This window comes from Sinocyclocheilus anshuiensis, unplaced genomic scaffold (assembly GCF_001515605.1).
Source record: "Sinocyclocheilus anshuiensis isolate Anshui unplaced genomic scaffold, SAMN03320099.WGS_v1.1 scaffold426, whole genome shotgun sequence".
In the NCBI taxonomy this organism is placed as follows: Eukaryota; Metazoa; Chordata; class Actinopteri; order Cypriniformes; family Cyprinidae; genus Sinocyclocheilus; species Sinocyclocheilus anshuiensis.
Genome location: NW_015542362.1, coordinates 760954 through 783806, shown reverse-complemented (window position 1 = coordinate 783806; position 22853 = coordinate 760954). Strand labels below are relative to the sequence as shown.

General features: G+C 37.1%; 3 protein-coding genes across 4 annotated transcripts in view; 1 reads left to right on the top strand and 2 right to left on the bottom strand.

Annotated features, from left to right (window-relative positions):
• Nucleotides 1-5899: 5899 nt before the first annotated feature.
• Nucleotides 5900-7702, bottom strand: nicol1 (NELL2 interacting cell ontogeny regulator 1). Of its 2 annotated transcripts, XM_016490870.1 has the most exons (4): nucleotides 7599-7702; nucleotides 7202-7311; nucleotides 6930-7018; nucleotides 5900-6685 (listed from the first exon to the last, which is right to left on the bottom strand). In XM_016490870.1, the coding sequence occupies exons 2-4, from the start codon at nucleotides 7308-7310 to the stop codon at nucleotides 6614-6616; spliced, it is 270 nt and encodes an 89-aa protein (XP_016346356.1). In that variant the 5' UTR covers nucleotide 7311; nucleotides 7599-7702; the 3' UTR covers nucleotides 5900-6613. The 2 variants fall into 2 exon arrangements, with proteins under 2 accessions (XP_016346356.1, XP_016346355.1); XM_016490869.1 differs by lacking the exon at nucleotides 7599-7702 and having other exon boundaries at nucleotides 7202-7369.
• Nucleotides 7703-8952: 1250 nt separating this feature from the next.
• Nucleotides 8953-16987, top strand: LOC107691925 (negative elongation factor A-like). Its single transcript, XM_016490773.1, has 11 exons — nucleotides 8953-9214; nucleotides 10332-10503; nucleotides 11491-11652; nucleotides 11810-11899; nucleotides 12906-13033; nucleotides 13244-13313; nucleotides 13438-13526; nucleotides 13618-13729; nucleotides 13890-14200; nucleotides 16056-16155; nucleotides 16259-16987. The coding sequence occupies exons 1-11, from the start codon at nucleotides 9005-9007 to the stop codon at nucleotides 16441-16443; spliced, it is 1629 nt and encodes a 542-aa protein (XP_016346259.1). The 5' UTR covers nucleotides 8953-9004; the 3' UTR covers nucleotides 16444-16987.
• Nucleotides 16988-17919: 932 nt separating this feature from the next.
• Nucleotides 17920-22853, bottom strand: part of faah2b (fatty acid amide hydrolase 2b) — a 6357-nt gene continuing 1423 nt past the window's right edge. The window contains exons 2-11 of the mRNA XM_016490772.1: nucleotides 21572-21654; nucleotides 21346-21482; nucleotides 20816-21025; nucleotides 20520-20639; nucleotides 20279-20414; nucleotides 20075-20192; nucleotides 19490-19609; nucleotides 19232-19340; nucleotides 18550-18738; nucleotides 17920-18321 (exon numbers count right to left, since the gene is read on the bottom strand). Coding sequence (XP_016346258.1) covers nucleotides 18146-18321; nucleotides 18550-18738; nucleotides 19232-19340; nucleotides 19490-19609; nucleotides 20075-20192; nucleotides 20279-20414; nucleotides 20520-20639; nucleotides 20816-21025; nucleotides 21346-21482; nucleotides 21572-21654 — 1398 coding nt within the window. The 3' untranslated portion in view covers nucleotides 17920-18145. The remainder of the gene's footprint in view (nucleotides 18322-18549; nucleotides 18739-19231; nucleotides 19341-19489; nucleotides 19610-20074; nucleotides 20193-20278; nucleotides 20415-20519; nucleotides 20640-20815; nucleotides 21026-21345; nucleotides 21483-21571; nucleotides 21655-22853) is intronic.

Below are 22853 nucleotides of genomic sequence, written 5' to 3'. Positions count from 1 at the left end.
CAGGTTTTCGCAATAAAACTAGTCCAATCGCGTTTCGAGGGGTTCCCCTGTAAAAATCCATTCTGGGGGTAAAATACACGTTTTTCGGCGGGGATCTTCCCGTAAAATTCGCATTTCAAGGGCTAAATATCACGTTATTGGGGTCGCTTCAACCCGCAGACATGAACAAGAACAGCAACAGTGTTAAAGTAACGTTAGCCCAATTCCGCGGGAAAACTGCGGATTTGGCAACACTGCTTATGAACGACCGCGATAGCGTTTCCTTGGTTACCGCTGTAAACAAAGCAGAGCCGCGCTTTATACGGAGAAGAAAATGCCATTGCCATCGAAACTTTTCTCAAGAAAGTTCCCTTCAGTGATACATTAATATAACCCCAGAAATGTAATGCATTTTTGTACTTATTTTACTGTTTTTTTCGGGATCTACTGGGACAGTGATAAAGATCTACCTCGATCGCGATCGACGGGTTGGCGACCACTGCACTAGATGGCACAAAAACGTGGTGTAGCACTTTCCAAAACATCCGTTTTTTAAGATGCACGTGTATATTTGTCTGATCTTTGACGCGATCGCGGGCAGCAATGCAAAGTTGATTCTGTGCTTACTTGATCTAATATTTATGTTTTTAAAAATTTTGTAGATTTAAGTAGCAAATGAGAATCGCTAAAATTAATGCATATATCTTGAGAGAAAGGTCTTCTTTGTGATTTTCAGTTTTGTTTTAGATAATTAAAGCAACAGTTTTTAAATAACGAAAGAATATGTAAAAGTATGGTATTTTAGCCCCCTGCTGTTGGGGCTAAAGGCGCACAGTAATTAACATGATAATTAATAGATGGCTGACTTTTCCATTTGTTGACATGACATGGTTAAGATTCAGATGGTAAATATCATATATTATGTTGGGTGTCCATATCTTATTAAAACGATTTTGTTTCTGTATTTTAAAATATATTTTTTTATATGAACACATTTTAATGACAGCATATTTATTGGGGGAAAAAATTATACTTTTATTTTTAAAAATAAGCAGAAAATAGTACAAACTTTGCTAAAGTGATTTTGAACAAGTATTAACTTAGACATTATTTAAAAAAAAAAACATTATTTTATTTGTATTGATATATATATATATATCTCATTATTGTTATGGGGGGCCCTGCAGTAAGTCATAGCCCCGGGGCCCAGTGCGGTCTTAATGCTGCCCTGGGGATTTTTTTGCTTAGTAGAAAGTTTAAAAGAGCTGCATTTATTTAAATATAAATCTTTTGTAACATTCTAAATGTCTTTACTGTCACTTTTGATCAATTAATGTGGCCTTTCTGAATTAATTAAAAGTCTTACCCCAAATTTTTGTTTACTTTTTTTTTTATTTACTGTCTTTCTGAATTACATAACATAGTTTGTCATTTGTCAAGGTGTGTTTGATGTGATATGGTAACCTATAAAGACAATATATGTTTATCCTGTTTTAAATGTCACTCCTCAAAGCGTTGACTACATGGAGAGAGAAAAGACTTTTAGAAATGAGTCTGTTTAGCTGTTTATTTCTAAAGAAAAAGCACTGACAAACTACACTGTTCTACCATTACCAGTGAATTTATTTATTTTAAACAAAAGCTAAAGAAATTATAATCTAAACAAAAACAGCATGTTTATGGCCTGTCAGTTAATTATTTCAATTATGAACACAGAAGGCAATTTTCAATTATGAACACTAAATCCATTTCATATACTTCTTTACGGTACCTTAGTTAACCAATTTAGCTGAAAAAAAGAACTAACATAACTGATCAGATCTGTTTAATGTGCCAACCTTTTTGCATTATGCATTTATGTGTGTCTGAAATTGTTTTGCCTGATTATTTATTCATTAGACTATGTTGGACGTCATGTTTGAGCTGCTTTGCCTTAATAGGTAAAGAATGGAAGAAATGTAATCTGACTTGATTTTTATCTTTCTCTTTAATTGTTTGTTTCTTGTCCTTTTGATTTTCAATAGAACAATGAGCCAATTTTGGAGTGAGACCAAACAAACTTGTCATGGCAACTACAAAGTAAATTTTTATGTTGTTTTTTCTACAGACTTTCCCTTGCTCCGTAAAAGTGCTTATTTATTTCTGTAATCATTTATTTCTATTATTTTTGTAAATGTATAAGAAATAGTATATTCATAATTATATGCATATATTATGATTAACTATATGAATTTATATTTATAAGCTAATATGTGATTAGCGTAAGATGAATAGAAGTACAGCAGAATAGAAAGAGACTAATACAGATGGGACTAATATTCCTCACAGAGCTATACTAGTAACTCGTAAAAACAGAGCAAGAAGAAGTGGCAGAATGAGGGAGAGAACTGGCAGGAAACCAGCATGTGTTAATAGGTTGAATGCGATGCTGTGTCCTCTGATCTATCAACTGAACACACACCACCGTGAATGGTGGTCACCCAGGACCACACGGGTCAGGTGAGGTCCTTCCCCCAAGCTTGAACCAATGTGACCTTCTTGTGTTGCTTGCTGTAAATATCATATTTTATTCTCGGGGACTTTATGAGGTTAGGAAAATAGAAAAGAAAAGAGACATGAAAATATTAGGTGTCTGTATGCATCCAGCAATGCTAGTAGTCTTAACTGTTGATTAATCCAATCTAACAAAATTTAGGGGTCAAGAGAAAGTGCCAAATTCAGTCAGTGACAGTTTGGGTGTTTTCCATGTAATCATTTAGCAGATACTTTTATTAAAAGCATCTTAAAATGATGACACGAGCACAAGCAGTTTATCATTCAGGAGCCAACAAAAAGCAGCAGAGCAATAATGCATTTCAAAGTAGTGCAGAATCAAGAGATGAATTACAACAACCTAAAAGTGGAGAAAGATTGTACACGCTGAAATTGTGGGGTCATCGACGACAAGTAAAGTAGAGGTCATCAGAGAGCATTAAGCAAAGTGGCATGGCTAATGAATAGATGATTGGCTTGTTTTAATGTTTTAAAGCAGAGGTTTTCAAACTGAAGGCACAAAGTAAAAGTTCAGACAGAGAAATCATAAAATAAATATAAATTTTAAATTGTGCTCGGTAAAAGAAAGAAAGTCTCACAGGTTGTATGACTCTTTATTGTGGTGATCTAAATGAGTGTTTTTGAGTGTATGAATTCCATTTTAATCCGTCTCACTGTGTGTCTGTGTTTTTGTTCCAGGATTTCTAATTCTAAAAATAATCCCATCTGCATGTGGGTGTGTCCCAGGATGCCCACCATCCGCACACTGTGTCCATTTTCCTCTGGGTCTCATGCCTAGTGCCAGGGGCATCAACCACCCAGACACTACTGTCAGCATCGGGACACAGGGTCAGAGAGAGCGAGCGCTAGAGACTGAGAGGGAGGGCAGGAGGAGGAGAGATGGAAACAGGAACAAACCGGATTCTCCATCCTGGAGGAGACAGACAGGTCTGGGAGGGAGGCTTGAGGTTTGTTCTCCTTGGGAAAAAAAAAACAGACCAGCAACTCTGCTTGTTTTTTTTTTCAAAATCAGCAGGGGTTGTGGAGGTGTCAGCAGATGCATAATGCAATAGGGCGTCCCCTCCCAGAAGATCGTCAACTAAGTACCACACACACACACGTTTACAATGTGTGTAATGGGGAAGTCTTTTTTCTTCACACTTAATGCACAATCCATCATTTCCTCTGCAGACCCCCCGCTCAGAAACTCTTTACTCCAGAATAGTGTAGTGTCATTCTCGCTCTCTCTCTTTCTGTGAATATTTCATTATCAGAAATGGCCATGTTCTGACCTATTCATAGTTCGGCCTCCTAATGAGTAATTAATTTGAGGCTTCTGCAAAAATATGTATGCATAATTAATGGCTTATCATCTTTAAACATTCATGAGCCTCTCACTATACTGGTGAAACGCCCTCCAAGGCCTCTGTGGCTGGTTTGACATCAGTATTGGCATTTATTTTCTTTTTAGATGCGTATTTCTAACTCAGACTGTTTGTTTAGGACTCCAAAGTCATCTTAATTAGTAGTAGTTGATTGTATTGCTTATTTGCTGGACATTAGGAGTGAAGCTAAAGTTTGATTATAACTTGCCCAAGACCAGTTTCTGTCTTCTTGACTCTGAGCTCATCTATCATAATAAAAGCGAAAACATAGGTTTATTTTGACATGATTGATTGATCAATAATCAATCTTCTCTTGTCTAGCTTGCTTCCTAAACTAGTTTAATAAACCCGGAGTTGTATATTACGAATATTATTGGATCTTTGATTAACTCGGTTTAGTTCCTCTTTTCTAAGAGTGTTTGATCGCACATTAGAATCAGTGTTCATTTATTGTTATTAAATTCAAAAACTTATTAAACTTCATTTATATTCAAATGTGATAAACATATGTCTTTCCAAGAGTTAATATTTTTCACTTTGATTGAAACATGCAATTATTTATTGCAGGTGACTATGCTAGTGCTCTGTTTGTTTTTGTACACTTTCTCTTGTGAGAGAGCAACTGTTTTCTGGGCCTCAATGTGTTAAAAAAACTGTGCATACTTTTTACTCAGAGTTTTCTTTTACCCTCCTTTAATGAAGAGTGTGCCATCATCAGATAAAGTACTTTTTCTCTCTCTCTATTTTGCACCAATGTCAATAGTTTGGATGGCTTTACATTGCAGTTTTACACTATAACCGCGGGGGACGTTCCATTCTCTGAATTCCCATGTTTATTGTTATTGTGTGCATTTTTTCCTTAAAGTTGCTTGGGTAACACTTTCTCTGAAGCCCATATTTATAATACATTATAAAGGTTGACACATTTGCTTTGAACTATTTTTATTGTATTATCAGTTTGATTATTTTGATGGTACCCTTTAGACAGCTGTTGATAAGTAACTCTGCAACTACATGTCAACTAGCAGTCATTGGAGAAGTATGTCTACTAAATATATATGCTAACACTTTATTTTGATGGTTCCCCAACAGACAAACTGACTATAACTAACTTTGCAAGTATACGTCAACATTCTACCTACCCTAACCTTAACCTAAGCCTACTAATAGTCTAATGAGAGTTAGTTGACATGTAGTTGCACAGTTGCTTATAGTCAATAGTCTAAGGGGACCATCAAAATAAAATGTAACCTAACATATAAACATTGCATTTTTTCAGCTGAAATTTTTAACTTGCTCACATCATAATTAATATTAGCCTCACAGGGAACACTCCACACCTAACTACTTACAAGATGTAGTAAGATACTGTGCAGATCTTAAATAAACAATGTCAAGATATATAGTCCATTATAAATGTAAAAGTAGATTTATTATGGTGTTCATTGTGTTATAAATAATCATAATCTTAAAAGTTATTATAACCACAAATGTGTAAGCATTATAATGTATTATAATTGTTATGATTATTTATAAGATGATATAACATATTATAAGTTTTTTTTATAATGCATTATACATTCATTATAATGCCTTAGGAATAGCCTTATAATGTATTATAAATATGGGCTTCACAGCAAGTGTTACCGTTGCTTGCTCTGCAGAGCTGTGTCTGTTTTCACACCCCAACGTGAAGTGCTGCATTGCTGCGACAGTTATAATGAACCTTTATATCCTTGCGCCTCCATCTGGTCATTTGATGCGTCACAAGCAAGAGAGCTGCAAGCTGCTGGATGTTGAAGTTTTTTAACAGCTGGTAAGGGGGTTCAGGTCCAGAAAAACTTAAGATAGTTTACTGTAGCTGCTGATTTCAGCTAATCTGGAGAGTTATCCCATATTCACTGATTTTATGGTTAATCGCACTTTTATGGGGGTTGAGATAAAAAGATAAAGGGTCTAGTAAAACCTATTAAATAAATTATTTACAACATGAAATACAGCATCACATATGTTTTAATGCGCTTTCTCTACACACAAAAAGACATTGTTACAGGTGTGAACTTACATCTTAGTACCAAAGTAATCTCTATAGGAAACCATCTCTTCTTATTCCTCATCTCATATAAAATTCTAGACTTATCACTTTACATGCAGGTACTTTTCTAATCATATATCTATCATCTAATAATCTTACAGCAAACTCTCTAAAACAATGCCTGAAGATCTACATTTAAATTCTGATATTTAATAAATCTAATATCTGCTCGACTATTGTGACTGTTAATCATATATTTCTAGAACACAAATATAAAAAGCAGTTAACATTTGAAAAAACATATAGTGTACTGTGCAAATAATTATGATAAATAATGTATGTAATGTTTGCAGTATATTTTGCAGTGCATTGTGCCTGGAGAGGAAAGACTTACCCTTTCTCTTTATACACACTTATGGAAAGTTCGATGTATTAGCTGCTGCCATAATATGGATGTGCCTCTCAACAATGACATTTAAACTGTGGAATGTTGCGTTGTGACTTCTTTAGCCAGGAATGTGTATTTATGATGCTCTTTGCATATTACAATGAAAGATAAAACGCTTCATGTAAAATGTGACGAGAAACCTGTTTGAGAGCGTGTGTATGACTGAGAGAGCAGGTAGTATCCTTTAGTTATATAAAGATTTCTATGTCTGAGTGCAGTGTGAACGGCTGGTTTTTAGCGCAGGCTGCTGGCAGGCATGCAGTCACACAGTGCCCTCCTCTCGGCCCTCAGCACCAAACTCTCCGTCTGAAAACACGTGAGATATAAAATTATGTTTGGCTCTCAAATGAATTCTTGTTGTAATGTAAAAGCTGAAGTTAAAAGGGTAAATGTCAACTAAATGTTTTATTGTCTGTCTGTCCCACATTAGAATAAATATATAGTTAAGGCTAACAAGTCATTTGTCGTAGTCCATCAAGGGGTCCTTGGCCTGAAAAAGACTGCATTGAACGGCTTTATGTCTCAATTGTCTCCAGGTTCATGATCTTACCCGTGAGTCTAAGTTGAAAGCTGTTTTCTTCAGGTCTTGCAAGGCTCTCTGCATGAACTCAAAGGCATGACAATCAACACATGGCCGGCCTATTGAACAAAAATATAAAAACTATAATAGTATATATAAATATTGCTAAAATAACACTGCATTTACCCTTATCACTTTGCAGAGAAAGTTCCCAGGAAACACCAAAGCCTACATGTTATAATGACATATGCAACGATACATGCTTGTTTGACCACAGGTCTATAAAGCATGCAGAGTCTTACTCTCAGCGGGAATGACCGTCCCTGATTCCTCTGCATGAACTGGTTTGAAACAGAGGAGCTGGATCAGCAGCAGCAGCGTCGCTGTCGCCAGAGCTCCGCTTGGCCTCATACTGTCGCGCAGCATCACCGTACACACAACACAGATACACATACAGATACAGGAGGTGCAACGCTGTCATATTTAATCTTTTAACAGACGCTTTTTATAACAAGGCCTTATAAAAGACAGACCAACAAAAGCGCAAATAAGATACTGTCGATCATCATATTTGTGCTTTATGTTAGCTTTGTCTTTGTACAGCTAAAATATGGTCATTTCCAAATATGTCCACCAAAAATACAGATCCCACTCGTGTACTACGTATTATTAAAGCGAAACGGAGCTTATTTGCATTACCTGTAGTCTCTGATAAAGACAGTAGTACCGTTAGTCAAACCACCGACCTCCTATTCAGGACGCAGTTTCGTTGTGGAGCGTCGATTGCGTTTTTGAAGTCTATTGTCCTTCGCGGAGCACCGTAGGATGGAGTCCAACAAAATATTTTTACGCCCAGGTAACGTTTTTCTCTCTGATTGGTTACCGCAGGTCACATGGCTTCCGACCTTACTCGTTTTGAATGTAGTAATGTAAGTTTAGATTTTTATTACTACTTAAGAACAGTGCAGCTTTTTAACACATTTTATTAGATGTTTCAATAACATCTTTCATAGATAGATAGATATAGGCTTTTTTTGTTAAACAAAATACTAGATTTAATTGCTACTCAAAGAAGGGGATGTTTTATTTTTTGTATGAGTATACTGTTGACTTAAAAATGTGGTATATAGTGAATTTACTAATTATATATAGAAAATTCTTCATCCACAAATGTAAATGGGAAGTGAAAAAAAACTAATTTTACTAATTTAAAAATTGAAATAGGTCACCACCTGTATACATTAAAAGAAACCAGAAATAACAGTGAAAAGAAAATGTAAATAATTTTAAATCCTTAAATCTATTATTTGAATAATTTGTAACCATTTTTACTTGTTATGGGCATGTGATTTTTTTTAATTGCTTTTCCTATTTTATTATTATTATTTTAATTGTCTGTTTATTATTATACTTATTATATTAATTTATGTTATTGCCCTTGTATGTTCGTTGTTATAAAGATTCCAATAAAAACAAAACAAAAGACAGATAGATAGATCTGTTCTGTTCTGTTTTAGATCAATGTATTCTTTTTTTCTAACAGTATATTTCTGACCAAATTTCACATTCATAAATGCAATGAAGATCAGAATACGATTCATCAATGAAGTTAAAGAAACATCAATTCAATTAGTCATACAAGCAAAACGCCCTAATTTGGAGAAAATGTGATTTTCAGAAATTCACAGAACAAATTAGCATAATATTTTAATTATTTTTTAATCATCAACTGTATACAAAAAAAAACAAGTGAAAAAACCACATATGCCAAGGGATAATAGCCAAGTGTTCATACATTACCAAACAAAACACAGCGCCAAAAAACAAAAGAGAGAGATAAATAGGAAAAAAAAAAATACACAAATCACTTAAAACTCAGATAACATACTGACCATATGTTTTTGTAAAAGTTTCTCTTTTTTTTTATTTTTTTTTTTTATTCAAGGAACAGTAACACACAATAAAACAACATTAAAATAAGAAAAGAAAAAGATGTAAAAGTTTCTCTCTGGCTGTGGTCACACGGGTCCTAGCGCGCATTAGTGTGTCTGTTTTCTTAGGTAGCCTGTTAAAATGCCCGATCTCATTATTCGTCTTTTTCCAAGATGGCGTCGATGAGGGAGAGCGACACCGGCCTGTGGCTCCACAACAAACTGGGATCGACAGACGAGCTGTGGACACCTTCGAGCATCGCTTCTCTACTCACCGTGTCGGTCATCGACAACATACGGCTGTGTTTCTCCAGTCTGTCGCCTCCGGTGAAGCTGAAACTCTTGCTGGGGATGCTTCACCTCCCGCGCAGGACCGTGGATGAGGTGCGACTCGCTGTCTTTGCTGCTCGCTCACACACACACACACACACAAACTCTCCTCACTTACGAGCATGGCATGCTTCATTGGGGTGGCATGTTGTTTATTAGCAGTAGTTGTGTTATATGTTGCTGACACGTATGTGTTGCATGTGTAATAACATGGCTTCCAGCATGAGACCCCTGCAGCTGCTGTCTGTATCATGTCAGTCTCCAACAGAGCTCAGCTCAGGCTGCTGTCTGTCTGCCTTCAGCCTCTGGGCTTGAGCTAACTCGCTAGCCTCCTTTATGTAAACATGCTGTCAACTTTTGGAGTGTTATTGCTGTGTTATTTTAACGGAGTTGTTTATTTCTGTGTTTGGACGCCCCCCCCCCAAGAAAATGTACCATGTTAACTATAGTTTCCGCCAAAATGCCACAGTTAGTCCAGTCATTGTTAGTGCTGTAAAGCTGTGGTAACTTTGCATAAACTACTAACGTTACTGCCATTTAAAAAAAAAATACAGTAGTAACGTTTTTGCAGTGCTTTATTGGCATGATTGTTTTACATACAGTATTACCAAAGAATTATAAGTAATGACAAAAAGGCCCTGTATAAAGAGTTTTTTTCCCCTAACAAAATACAAAAAGTGGGAAGTCATGTTAACAGTGTTTCTAAAGCTAAACTTGAAAATACTGTCTGATGTTATGTTTTAGTGAGTTTCATTTGCTAGCATATTTATTGGCTTTTATGGGCAAATGCATGGAGTGATAAAGCAAGCTTCCATTTTAGTGTCGTATAACTTATGGAAAAACATTTGCAAACTTAATAAACTGTAAATATAAATAAATAAATATTGGATTTATGGTTAAACTATTTAAGGTTTCCTTAAAGTTTGTTACATTGTTGTGGTCAATTGTTTCACTAAATTAGTCTGGAATCCTGTCGTGATTCTTCCTGTGTGTTTTGCCTCAGGGCACTAAAAAGGAAGGAAATATTCAATAGCAATAATGTAAACAATGCTGGAAAGATATATTTACAATATGAGGCAAATTTCAGTGCAATGGTAGCAGATTCATTTACAGACTCACTAGGTTAAATTAATGTCTAATTCTCTGTCTCTATTGTTCCCTCATATTTCAGATGAAGGAGGCTCTGTCAGAGACCATTCAGCTGGCCACTGTGGACTCTGAGCCGTGGGTGTTAATGGTGGCTGACATCCTAAAATCATTTCCAGAGACTGGCTCACTAAACCTGGACCTGGAGGAGCAGAACCCTAATGTGCAGGACATACTTGGAGAGCTGCATGAGAAAGGTTTGTCTGAAATCATTGATTAAGCAAAAATATCATGGTAGGATTTTCTTCCAATAGTTTGTGCATCATGAACAGTGAGTGATCTGCCTGCTACAGTATTTTTATCCGTGCGTCCGACTTCAGCGTCTCTGGCCTGTGTTAATGGGCGTTTACAGACTTCATATTTTCACATAAATGACATTTTGGAAAATTATTGCATTGCAGCGCAGTTTGTGCAAGTCCAGAACAGAGACGAGTTGCTTGCAATAAGACAAAAAACGGCCGATCGCGTAAGTTCCAGGGGAAGCTCCTTAAGTTCGGCCATCCTACACAGTACACACATGACTGACCGCTTGCTCGCACCAACAGGAGGAGGGTCGTGTTACTCTCTACACTGCACTCAACCTGAGGGATTCCTACACTTTCAGTCTTTGAGGAGACATGAAAAACAGCGCATACCGCAGGAACGGTATAACGGAAAATATTAGCGGTTTTGAAACCGTGACATTTTCAAATCGCGGTATACCTTGAAACCGGTAATCGGCCCATGCCTAGTCTCTTCAAAAACAGAACTACACAAAAGCGTTGTTCTTGTCTAGGTCCAGATATTTCTCCAGCCTTGATTATTTTGGATACATATTAGGGAATAGGAATGCTCATTGTATATATGTGTGTCAGCAGACAGACATCTTTGATAGGTGCACTGTGTGTCACACCATGAGTGTCATGCTTTAAAGACAGTGTGTCTAGTTAAAAATGAAGTTAACAGTGTTCTGAGCACTGTATTACTGCCCATTATTATTACTCTATATTAAAGTAAGTGACCAAATCAAAATCGATTCTAAAGTTATTGTGGTTGTCTGGGATTGTTTGTTTGGATTCTTGTTGGCTTTTGAGAGCTAGCTTAGCTTTTGATGACTATTCTCACTAAACAGTCATTTGCAAGTGCATATGCACTTTTGTAAGAAAGGATCTGCTGAGACTTACTGTTGATGCACCCTTTTCCAGTAAATGAATGTGAAGCGTCGTCTATGTTGCCTCTGGAGTGTCAGTATCTGAACAAGAGTGCTTTGACTACGCTGGTGGGGCCGCTCACTCCACCCATCAAGCACTTCCAGCTCAAGAGGAAACCCAAGAGTGCTACGCTCAGAGCTGAGCTGCTTCAGAAATGTAAGTGTGTTGATGAATTCTTTGTGCCAGAACAACTGTGTTTTTCTTTTTCAGTACGGATTCATTCAAGTCATTTAAAATTAGTTTACCATACTGTTTGTGTGATGATTGTCATGTTTATTGTCACTGTTTATTATTCATTATATTTGTTTTAAAGCCACAGAGACTGCCCAGCAGTTAAAGAAAACAGCAGGAGTGCCGTTCCACTCCAAAGGAAGAGGTCTAGTGAAGAAGATTGACACCACAAGTAAGATTTATATGTATACACAGTGGCCCCAAAAAATATTTGGATGGGAAAAATGTATGAATGTCATTGCATTAAATAGCAATCACATCAAAATTTAGGTCATAGGTTTGATATCTTTTTCCATTAGTGGACGATGTCCATAGTTAAAATTATGATTGAGGACTTCATGACTTAATGCATCCACTAAAATAGCTTGGAACTAGTTGGTTAAAAGTTGTATTTTTTCAAATTTGGGGTAACGTTGTATTTCTTTTTAAATGTTGTTTTTACATTACTGTTCAAAAGTTTTGGGTCATTTTTTGGGTCAAAGAAACTAAAACTTTTATTCAGGAGAAACACCTTAAATTAATCAAAAGTAACAGTAAAGACATTTCTAATGTAAACAAATAAATAAATAAATTCTGTTGTACCGAACTTTCTATTCATCAAAGAATCCTGGAAAAAAAAAAATAGTAAGCAGCACAACTGTTTTTAACATTGATGATAATACAAAATATTACTTTAGCACTAAATCAGCATATTAGAACGATTTCTGGATCACATGACTCTGGAGACTGGAGTAATGTCTGCTGAATATTCAGTTTTGCCATTACAGAATCAACTTATTTTAAAATATATTAAAATAAAACATATTTTAACAACTGTTTTAAATTATGAAAATATTTTACAATAATACTGTGTTTTTTGAGGGGAAGTCGTGGCCTAATGGTTAGAGAGTCGGACTCGTAACCCAAGGTTGCGGGTTCGAGTCTCGTACTGGCAGGAATTGTAGGTGGGGGGCGTGAATGTACAGTGCTGTCTTCCACCTTCAATACCACGACTGAGGTGTCACCATACTTGGCCACATGTCATGTCACTTTCACTTTCACTTTCACTTTTTTATCAAATAAATGCAGCCTTGGTGAGCATAAGAAACTTAGCGACCCCAACCCTTTGAACAGTAGTGTACATATGTTCTCTTAACAACACACAAGATTTCTAATAATGATTGTCTGTCTACTTTCAGCGCCTCTGAAGGGCATTCCCAAAGCACCATTCCGCAGCCCTACCACCCCAAGCATGTTCAGCCCTCCCAGTAACAGAACCCCTATCGCCCCTGCCCGCACACCCCTGCGCAAGGAACGGGGAGTCAAGGTAACTGTCCGGCAATGACCGGTTATAAAATCAGTGAACAACGTGGGTATATATAATAGGTTTTACCCTTTACTAAATGGTTAAGAGCAAAACGTTGTCACAGGTAACACCTGGATTTATGAATCGTGAATGGATTTTTACCTTCTTAGTATGGATGTCAATCATATGCTTTATATTGTCAGGTTATGTGATTGTGTGTTTTTTTTGCAGTTGTTGGATATATCTGAGTTGGATATGGTAGGAGCTGGCAGAGAAGCTAAGAGGAGAAGAAAGACTTTGGGTAAGTTTAAGAAGATTGTTCAGTTACATAGACCCTGCACCTCTGAACTGACTGACTTAAAGACCAGCCCACACTCCTCTGTGCTGTACATTTTAGTTATAATGTTTTTTTTGGTCTTGTTCAGACACAGAAGCTGGAGAGAAGGCGGCCAAAGAAGAGGCGGTGGTGGAGAACGCAACGCCAGACTACGCAGCAGGCCTGGTGTCCACACAGGTAGTTTTGGAAATCTTTTTAGCCATATGATGAATGCTTTAAATGTAAGTCAGAACAAAACTCAAATGGGTTTTTCTGCTCCTTTTGACAGAAACTTGGGGCGCTAAACAACGAGAGCGCCCTGCCATCAACCAGTTACCTTCCCGCCACCCCCAGCATGGTTCCTTCCTCTTCTTATATTCCCAGCTCAGAGACACAGCCAGGTGAGCCATCGACAGATGCAGGATGGGATGAATGCAAAGAAATTATCTAAAGTAGAAAATGTATTAATAAGACACAACAGATAATCAGATATTAACAGGAAGCCAAGCTAAATGTGAGCTCAAAGTCTTCTCAACCCTAATTTTTTGCCTTCATATTTAGCAAATGCAGGTGGTTCAGGGCGTGAAACTACAAACCGGCAGTCAGAGGAGTTGACCGCCCCAAGTGCCGCTTCTGCTTCATTACCCGGCCAGTTTAAACAGCGGCCGCCCATGTATAATGCCAGCACTGCCAGTCCCACGGCCCCCACCTCACCCACCACACCAACCAGCACGCCCAGCAACAATGCCCCGCCCCCCGCCGCCACAGCAGCACAGCCAGACATGCCCACGCAGCCGCCCACCACTGCAGCCCAGCCTGCACCCATGCCAGCACCCCCACAAACCCAACCGAAAAAGAACCTGTCGCTCACGGTAAAAACCTCTCTGATTCATGGATGTGATAATGTTATTTTACTGGACTGTTCTGCTTTCTTTAAAGGAGACATATTATGCCCCTTTTTACGACATGTTATATAAGTCTCTGGTGTCCCCAGAATGTGTCTGTGAAATTTCAGCTCAAAATACTCCACAGATCATTTATTATATCATTTTGAAAATGCCTAGTTTGAGTGGAAGCAGAAACGCGTTGTTTTGGTTCTGATTATCATGTTTATCGCGCTGAAATCATGTGTTTTAAACCATATGAGTTTAAACTTCTGATATACGGTTTTCTGAGTGCACACATCCGAAGCACACGGACAGAATGCAGCCACCACACAGCATGTGAGTACTAAACTAAGTTCTCATTCACACACAAGTTTACGTTAAAAACACACATGAATTACAAAAAACAGTCGGTTATGTCTGTGAAGGTAAACAGGTGGGAAATAAATCGCATGTTTATTTTAAATCTGTGTGGCAGCAGCATTATACAGTAAATAAATCAATAGATCCACTGCTTGTCTCCTCTAAGGCTGGGGCTCTAAATAGTGTTCTGTGCTCGTCTGTGCAGCCAATGACAGAACAGTTAGCATGTTTTGCTCAAACGTTCGCCATGGCATTAGAACTAGTACACGGTTGTCGCTTGCGAAAACACAATAACGGCGACGTGGGTGTAAACTTACAGATTAAGGGGTGGTAATATTATAATGAGATCCCTTTGCCACGTCACCAAGGGAGCGAAATCAGATGCGCTCATTTTCTCAGACGCTTGCAGAAAAAGACTTCCCAAAACAAAGTTACTGGGTTAATCTTTTTCACGTTTCCTTGGTTGGTAGGGGACCTGATAATAGCACTTAAAACCTGGAAAAGTCAGATTTTCATGATATATCACCTTTAAATGTTACTAGACAACACTTTTATTCAGAAATTTAATTAATAGGTGTTTTGAGAAAATTGTAGAATTTCAGAAGTTAAATTGTAATTTTGTGCCCTTAATATAGCCTTTGACTTAATATAGCCTAATATAGCCTCAAAAGTTTGGGTTTATGCAACAAAAAAAAAAAAGAGGAAGGAAGTCTCATGCTAATCAAGACCATCCAAGCTTTTAATTGGGTAATACTACAGTAAAAAACGGTAATATTGTGAAATATTATTTGAATTTAAAATTACTGTTTTAAATTAAAAAATATTTTAAAATGTCACTTATTCCTGTGATAGCGAAGCTGAATTTTCAGTCAGTGTCACATGATCCTTCAGAAAACATTCTGATATGCTGATTTGGTGCAAACTGAATTTTCAGCAGACATTACTCCAGTCTTCAGTGTCACATGATCCTTCAGAAAACATTCTGATATGCTGATTTGGTGCAAACAGTTATGCTACTTTTTATATATATTTTAATATTTTACAGTATGTTTTCATATTTTTATGGTGATTTTATGGAGTATGTCTTTACTGTCACTTGTGATTAGGCCTGTCACGATAACAACTTTTTGTTGAGCGATATATTGCCCCATTTGAACTAGCACCTCATGACTACACCATGTTATGTACGAGAAGCTGCAAAAGACACAGGCGCAAGTGGAATGTACAAAACATGGTGACATTAATTTGTAAGTAAATATAATGGGCGATATATTGCGTCACCAAAAATTATTGAGGTCATGTACATATATTGCGCGATAAGTCGATATATTGATTATTGCGACAGGCCTACTTGTGATCAATTTAATGCATCCTTGCTGAATAGAAGTATTCATTTTAGTCATACTAACCTCAAACTTTGGAACCATAGTTTACAGTCTGGGAAGTTACATTTTTATCTTGCATGTTTGGTTCCCCACAGAGAGAACAGATGTATGCCGCGCAGGAAATGTTCAAGACTGCAAACAAAGTTACACGGCCAGAAAAAGCCCTCATCCTGGGCTTCATGGCAGGATCTCGAGGTATTATGGGTTTGATTTTATCCGATTTTTTTTACTGTTACTTACTGTTCCTCTATTTTCTAAATGACCCTTCTAATGTTTGTCTGTCCCTTCCTCCCAACAGAAAACCCCTGTCCAGAGCAGGGTGACATCATTCAGATCAAACTGAGCGAGCACACAGAAGTACTGCCTAAAGCGGACGGAACCGGCAGCACCACCATGCTGGTGGACACAGTGTTTGAGATGAACTACTCTACTGGGCAATGGACCCGCCTCAAGAAATACAAACCCATAACCAATGTCTCCTGAGGAGGACCGGGTTAACAAACACACACACATTTGCTCAGCGCGTTTACATAGACACATATGTATACATTCACACACCCCTCTTCAACGCCACCTGAGGAGTGCTTTAAAATACAAATTTCATGTACATGCGCTGTACATATTTACGGGCCAAATTCTGAGGTGTATTGGGAATATGCGCTAGTGAATTTCTGGATATTGGTTTCAGACAGTTGAAAAGGAGTTCCTGTTTGGTTGACCTCATGTCCTATCTCTTTTCCTGCGTTGCCAAAGACAGGGACCTCTTATAAGACAGCTGTTTTCTTTATCTTTTTGTTAATGTTTGTATCGTCTCTCATTTTTAGGCCAATTTCAGATTTCTTAGTGTCTGGGAAATGAGGCGAAGTTGAGGCGGGGCTTGTTAGTTTGTGTCTTAACCTACTTTTGATTGACATGTTATTAAGAGATCTTAAAAGGGTACAAACATACTATTACAGTGTCCTATGAACGAAACAAAAAAATCACACTGAGAATGTTTAAAACGTTTTCACGTTCCTCCTTGAACGGAAAAAAAAGAAATGAAAACAATAAACAAAGTGTAAAACAGTTTAGTACTCTTCAAGAACGTTATTTTTTTTTTTAAAAGGAGGAAATAAATGAAAACGTGTCCAGATTTGAATGAGTCGTTTGCTGAAGCTTTAGTGTAAATAATATTGTATTTATGTTGCACTGCACAACCACAGTCACAACCTGTCTAACTGCCTAAATCACTGCCTTTCTAACAACCTTCTAGTTGTTGCTAGTTATTTTTACATTTTATTTGTGTGCAAAATCTAAGACACAAATGTTGAACAGATTTTAATGACATAGGTGGCGAATTCTGTATGAATTCTGAAACAAGTAATCGTTGGTACAATACATTTTTTAAGTGGAAAAGCGATTCCAGCTGAATGTTTAGACAGTAAGGTTTAATTTAAGACTTATTCAACAAATGGTTTAAAATTAAGTCAATATACGCCTTAACTCAAAGCTATTTGGATGGTTTTGTTACATTCAGTATACAATAGCAATAACAATAATTTTTTTAATTGAGTGAAAATGTGTTCTGCCCATCTCACATTGGCTACACTTAATGACAGGGTCTTTTTCAATACAAGAATACCTTCACAACATTCAGCATACCTGTTACACAGTGTCCTTTTGTTTGGCTGAAATCAGGTAGGATGCAAATAACTAGTTAGAAAAGCCCAGAATGCATTTTCCTCTTGTTCATATTTGTTAATAAATCTGCTTGTATAGATCTGCTAAAATGATTACACTATTTTGCAAGTCATGTCTAAATATTAACTAAAAAAGGCCATAGCTTTTTAACCACTTATTTGTTTTAAAGGTATAGTTCACCCAAAAACAATTTCTGCCGTCATTTACACACCCTCATGTCGATCCAAATCTCTGTGACTTACTTTCTTCTGTGAAACATAAAAGATATTTTGAGAAATGTTTCAATGGGCACCAAAACTGTTTGGTTACCAGCATTCTACAAAATATCTTTGGTATTTCATAGAAGAAAGTCTTAAAGGTCTGAAACGATACGAGACATGAGTACATGATTTTTTGGGTGCCTGTCCCTTTAAATGAACTGGATGAAGCAGTGTTGGTTGAGATTGTCTTTTTACATGCTATGTCATGCCTATAGTTCCAGCCTTTCCTCCAGTGTCTTCAGTGCTTAAGCCATTCCAGGATCGACCCAGCCTCCAAAAGCCTTCTCTAGGTAGAGCGCCACAGCCAAAGGCAGATGGTCTTGAAGCTTCCCAGCCACCACCTGAACGCCCAAAGGCAATCGCTCCTTACTCAAACCCAGTGGGCACTGGGTCACCGGCATGCCTAAGATGTTCAGGATCCCTATAGAAATGGGTAAAATGGTTTTCAAATATATTGTTGTTTTCTTTGCTCCATCTACTACTGTTACACACATTTGTTATTGATTAGCCTTGCTGCAACTATACTGATTTTAAACTTAAACATCTATTAAAAGTCTGTTCCTGTTTGACCACTCTTATAATGGCTCCTGATATATTTAGTAACTTCTCTTTGCAAATCCACTAAAATGACTGCTTAAGCAATCGTTACCTGTGTAACCGATGTTGTATGGAGTAAAAAGGGGATGGTGGTGTTTGGGTGCGAGTAGAGGATGAGAGGGGTACAGCAGCACTCCATCTGTCCCCAGCAAATCCTCCATCTCTTTCTGCAGTTCTTCCATTTGTTTTAGGATGAACTGAGATGGCTTAGAGCTGTGCGAACTCCCCATCAGAGCCAAACCTGAAATCAGCCACAAGAGAAAAACATGTCCAGCATTAAGTCTCCTCCAGGTTGTTAGTTCGAAAGACATTTTAAGGACAAGAACAGAACAAGACCTAATTATCCCAATAACTCTGAGCAACCACAGTTAAAACGTGACTGTTTCCCTAAAAACTATACAGTATATACATCAGTTTTAGAGTCACAATTATTAAATTAGAACTAAAACCATAAAAACATGTTAGTTACTTGAAATAAAATATTAACTGTAAAAGAGTAAAATATCAAAAACTTTAAATTATTTTTAGCATTTCATATTTTTATTTAGCTAAAATCTACAATTAATTTAAAATAAACTACAAAAATAAAAATGACAAAAATGCACAATAAAATGACAAACTTTCAAATTAAATTAAACACTGGAAATATACAAATAAAAGCTAATTCAAAATACTGATAAAAACTAGTAGTAGTATTTCAATGAAATACTAAAATAATACTGGTTTGAGTTTACCAATAGCAGCCACAGTGTGTTCAGATCTACCAAAAATCCTCTTTATCAGCTCCCAAAAAGGCCACACAGAGCCTCCATCTGCCATTAGCTCAACAAAAGGCTGTGGAGGCTGGAATAAACACAAACGCACACTCAAACTTGCTCTCATTCTCTGAGTGTACTACTTTTGTTGTTATAAGCACTTGTGGTTGCTACAACCTTTTGTTACAACCTTTAATAAATTGAATGTCAAGGCAACATCAGGTAGGCCTACTACACCTGGCCATCTTTGTCAGGTAGAGCCAAGAATGTGTCCCAGATCTGAAAAGAGTATTTGAGTTGAGGAAAACTAACTTCCTTAACCGTAACTCCCAGATCTGCCTCTAAGCGTGCAGCCACCTGTGATCAGAAACAATAAAAAAACAAACTTTTCAAATAAAGTACTTTGCATATATTCAGCAATGTAACTGATTACAGAAGCATTCATGCTTATTTATGTTATGCATGTATTATATGTTCTTCTCACCATTTTTTGAGCTTGAATGAGCTGGTTATCTACTGGAGATGTCAGTGGAGATCCACCATCATCTACTACAGTGAAGAAACGTAACTTTTTCAGATCCACCTCTTCTGAGATGGAGAGCCTATAGAAAATATATACTTGGTGTCAGAACTGACTTGTAGAAACATGATATTTGTGTTATCTGGTTTATATCTTTGTCAGATGTACTAGCCACCTGTGATCAGAAACAATAAAAAAACAAACTTTTCAAATAAAGTACTTTGCATATATTCAGCAATGTAACTGATTACAGAAGCATTCATGCTTATTTATGTTATGCATGTATTATATGTTCTTCTCACCATTTTTTGAGCTTGAATGAGCTGGTTATCTACTGGAGATGTCAGTGGAGATCCACCATCATCTACTACAGTGAAGAAACGTAACTTTTTCAGATCCACCTCTTCTGAGATGGAGAGCCTATAGAAAATATATACTTGGTGTCAGAACTGACTTGTAGAAACATGATATTTGTGTTATCTGGTTTATATCTTTGTCAGATGTACTGGTCTGCAGTGGGTCCAGCCATAATCTTCAGAAGAGGGAGCAGGTCTTCAGCATAGCGACACATTGGACCAGAACCTGAGTAGTCATTTTGGAGCCCCGTGCATGAAGGAAACTGACCGTCATTTGACACCACATCTAAAAGGTAATAAAACTCTCTCTCTTTATGATCTATACAGATTTTTTCCCTACTAACAGAAAGACTGTGTTTTTTGCTGATTGTTCCCACAGCAAAACACATACCTTTTGAAGGTTTATGGCCGAATATCCCATTGAAAAAACATGGCATGCGGATACTTCCTCCAATGTCAGAACCGATGCCTATCACAGATGCACCACCACCAATGATGCTTCCCTCTCCACCTACCAGAGAAAGAATTGGTGTTTATTACAATAATATAGTATATGTTTTGTCAACCTTTCAACATAAACCTGAACATGAGTGCAAAATCATTGACTAATGCAGTCTAATATTTGTACAGTCAATTTATATAAGGTTTATAAAAAGCTGTTTTTCTGATTTTCTTTTTTAGCAAGACCTGAGCTTCCTCCACACATCCTCTCGAGGTCATAGGGGTTACTGGTGATCCCATAAAGGTAGTTGCTGGACTCCATCCACATGCAAAGCTCACTGGTGTTGGTGACTCCCAGAGGAATTGCTCCAGCTCTCTTCAACAGAGCCACAGGAGGAGCATCCACACTGGCAAGTACTTTACCGCGGGATTTCAACCCGCCAGAATTGGGCATACCTGTTGCAGCAGTCAGATAACATGAATCAATATAATTTCTAGTATCCTTTTCAGTTCTATAATTATCAAGCTTGTCTCTATGGGTGAGCAGTAGAGGAGTGTGGGAAAAATGTATCCATCCTGGATCAACAAGCAGCATTTACTAATACAGTTGATAGTAATATTGATAGGAAACATTATAACCATTCAAATAAATGTTTTATGTCCATGTGTTATGTTTTTAGTGAACAGTCATTTGATAAGCAGGAATGAATCTCAAAATAAACCTCTTTAGGGTGATACTGATACATGCAAGGCAGAGAGCATTATGGGAAGTGTACCCTGTAGAGCGAATGACTCTTTGACAGACAGAGGAACTCCCAGCAGAGGAAATCGGTTCCTCAGAACTTCCTCTCCTCCATTCTCCTCCTCTATTAGTTTATCTGCACGAGCGGCCTCCTGAATGGCGAATGAGAACCTGAAAGAGAGGACAGGGTACACTTATAGTGAAATGTCCTGTACAGTCATGTATTAACATTGTTATGCCTCACTAAAGCAAGTGCTCACCTGTCTTTGACCAAAGCATTGAGCAGTGGGTTCACCTCCTGTATCCTATCAATGTAGGCCTGCACAACCTCTACACTAGTAACCTAAACTTACAAATCAAATAGATTAATATTCAATATTACAAAAGACCATGGCAAAACACAGAATTACTGGTTCTTTTAGTCTAGTTCAGTCTGCAGTGGTGAATCTGTAAGTGTAGTGATGTTGTTTGAGGACTTATAAGCACTTACATTATCAGAGGCCCGTTAAACATTGGGTTTAATATATTTTGCCCCGCCTGTAGTCTAAAGTGTTATTACTGGCTTTGGATACTAATAATTTTTAGTAAGTTTACTAAATATGTTCTCATATGTTTCATATCTCATTTGAAAATTGTTCCTTAGTTGGCATCTTTGGTTCCATGAAAAACCTTTAACATCCATAGAACATTTCCATTCCACAAAAGGTTCTTTAATTATATTTAGATTAGTACATATAATTATTTTAAGAACTGTTTTCTGAAGTTCAAAATAGTTTTTCTATGGCATCACTGAAAAAAAGGAACCTTTTTGAACCTTTTGAGTGTATATCACGTTGCTCCAAATCTATATGTGACCCTGGAGCACAAAACCAGTCTTAAGTCGCTGGGGTATATTTGTAGCAATAGCCAAAAATACATCGTATGGGTCAAAATTATCCATTTTTCTTTTATGCCAAACATCATTAGGATATTAAGTAAAGATCATGTTGCATCAAGATATTTTGTAAATTTCCTATCGTAAATATATCAAAACGTAATTTTTTATTAGCGATTTTCTCAGTATTTTGATTTTTTTTGCACCCTCAGATTCCAGATTTTTAAAAAGTTGTATCTCATCCAAATATTGTCCTAACAAACCACACATCAATGGAAAGCTTATTTAATCTTAGTGCTGCGTTCGACACTATAGATCATGACATGCTCATAGATCGATTACAAAACTATACAGGTATTCAAGGGCAGGCTTTAAGATGGTTTAGATCCTACCTGTCCGATCGCTACCATTTTGTTCATTTAAATGGGGAGTCATCTCAATTATCACCAGTAAAATATGGAGTGCCACAAGGATCTGTCCTAGGTCCTCTGCTATTTTCGATATACATGTTGCCCCTTGGTAATATTATTAGAAAATACGGGATTAGTTTCCACTGTTATGCTGATGATACTCAACTATATATCTCAACAAGACCAGATGAAACTTCTAAATGATCTAAGCTAAGAGAGTGTTAAAAATGTCAAAGATTGGATGACCAATAATTTTCT